This window comes from Gavialis gangeticus, unplaced genomic scaffold, assembly GCF_001723915.1.
Source record: "Gavialis gangeticus isolate Ggan-Ray unplaced genomic scaffold, GavGan_comp1, whole genome shotgun sequence".
NCBI classification, from domain to species: domain Eukaryota; kingdom Metazoa; phylum Chordata; order Crocodylia; family Gavialidae; genus Gavialis; species Gavialis gangeticus.
In genome coordinates, this window is record NW_017729019.1 from 333,409 (window position 1) to 334,971 (window position 1,563).

General features: G+C 46.6%; 1 protein-coding gene across 2 annotated transcripts in view; it reads left to right on the top strand.

Annotated features, from left to right (window-relative positions):
• The first annotated feature begins 6 nt into the window (after positions 1-6).
• The window catches only part of MAPK14 (mitogen-activated protein kinase 14), a 57,324-nt gene continuing 55,767 nt past the window's right edge, over positions 7-1,563 (top strand). For both annotated transcript variants that reach the window (XM_019513776.1, XM_019513777.1), the window contains exon 1: positions 7-147. In XM_019513776.1, the coding sequence (XP_019369321.1) occupies positions 32-147 (116 nt within the window). In that variant the 5' untranslated portion in view covers positions 7-31. The remainder of the gene's footprint in view (positions 148-1,563) is intronic.

Below are 1,563 nucleotides of genomic sequence, written 5' to 3' on the forward strand. Positions count from 1 at the left end.
CCCCGCCCGGCCCGGCGCCGCCGCCGCCGCGATGTCTCAGGAGCGGCCCAAGTTTTACCGGCAGGAGCTGAACAAGACGGTATGGGAGGTGCCCGAGCGCTACCAGAACCTGTCGCCGGTGGGCTCTGGCGCCTACGGCTCTGTGTGGTGAGTGCCCGCCAAGCTAAGCAGGGTTGGGCCCGGTGCGCGCTTGGATGGGAGACCGCAGGGGGCTAACGGCCTCGGGTGACAAGGGGCTCGGCCCCATGGTAGAATTCTGGTGCCTGAAGCATTGGGGCTGCAGAGGTTATCTAGAGGCAGGATCCTGCCTCTAGAGACTGTCCCGTGCACACTTTGGTCCTGACATGGCAAGCAGTGTCCTGCTGCTGTGATACACTGTCAGTGCACACCCAAGAGTTTGAACAGTGGGGGTCAGGTAGCAGCAGAGCATTTTAGGTGTGGAAATATTGGTAATACTGTAATGGGTTTCTCAGTGCCTGCAATGGTCCAGCACCTGCTCCCTGGTAGGGGCTCGCGGTGCAGCTGTCACTGCATTCATGCAAAATACGCAAGGTAGAAGTCATTCCTATCCAAAGCACATCAATATGCAGTCCAGGGTCATAGTCACCAAATGTGGAGAGAAATGATTTTCTTTTGCTGGAGTTACATGACCCCAGCAGTCTTTCCTGCCCAAATCAAGGGGCCAGACCTGATGATTGCACGATGTCCCTTCCAGCCCTAAGCTTCTGTGAATCTTTACACATTATAGCTTTTTTTTTGTTGTTTTTTCAGGAGGGCTGTTTGTTGGTTCTGGTTTTTTTGACAGCAACTTGTTCATTTGAATTATAAAATTGTCTACAAGTTCCATTCAGATAACACCTATTTCCTAAAACTGCTGTGTCACAAATAGATGAGTATTTGTCCCATGCTGTGTATAAAGGAGTTAGTAGTCTGAATAACTGAATGTGCTCTTGGAACTGTTATTGTTGAAAAGCTGAGTTTAATTGCAGCAGACCAGAGGCCTGACCTCCCTAGTTCATGAGTCCTCCTGAGGTGCTGAATGTTCTCAATCCACTTGGATTATAATGGGGGGAAAATGAGCATGCTTCCTGACAGACTGACTTTATTTTTAAGAACAACCCTTTCAAAATCCCTCCTCCCATTCCAGATTGTGTTTTCCAGACTCTTAAGTATTGCTTCCAAATGCTTCTTTCCACTGCTAACAACGTAAGGATTTGCATCATGAATTTCCTGTTTTGCAGTGTCAAAGCTTTCAAAGATTGTGCAACTGCCTTTCAGTAGCAGAAGAACCTATTTTTTATTGAAAGCAGTTTCAAACAGATTGGAGTCTAGTTGACATATTTACTGTGTCTTTCTATATGTCTTATAGCAATTTTTTTCCTAAAGAAAAGGGAGAAAATAGGTCTGTCCCCACTGCTTTGTGCTGCACTTGGTTTGAGTAGTGTAGTCTGTCTTATAAAATTTGATGGCACTTTGCTGCTAATCAAAGTTCATGTCTATTTCTACAGACTTGCTCCTTGGCTGATCTTCTTTTCCAATCTGTCATCGCTATGAATTATGTTG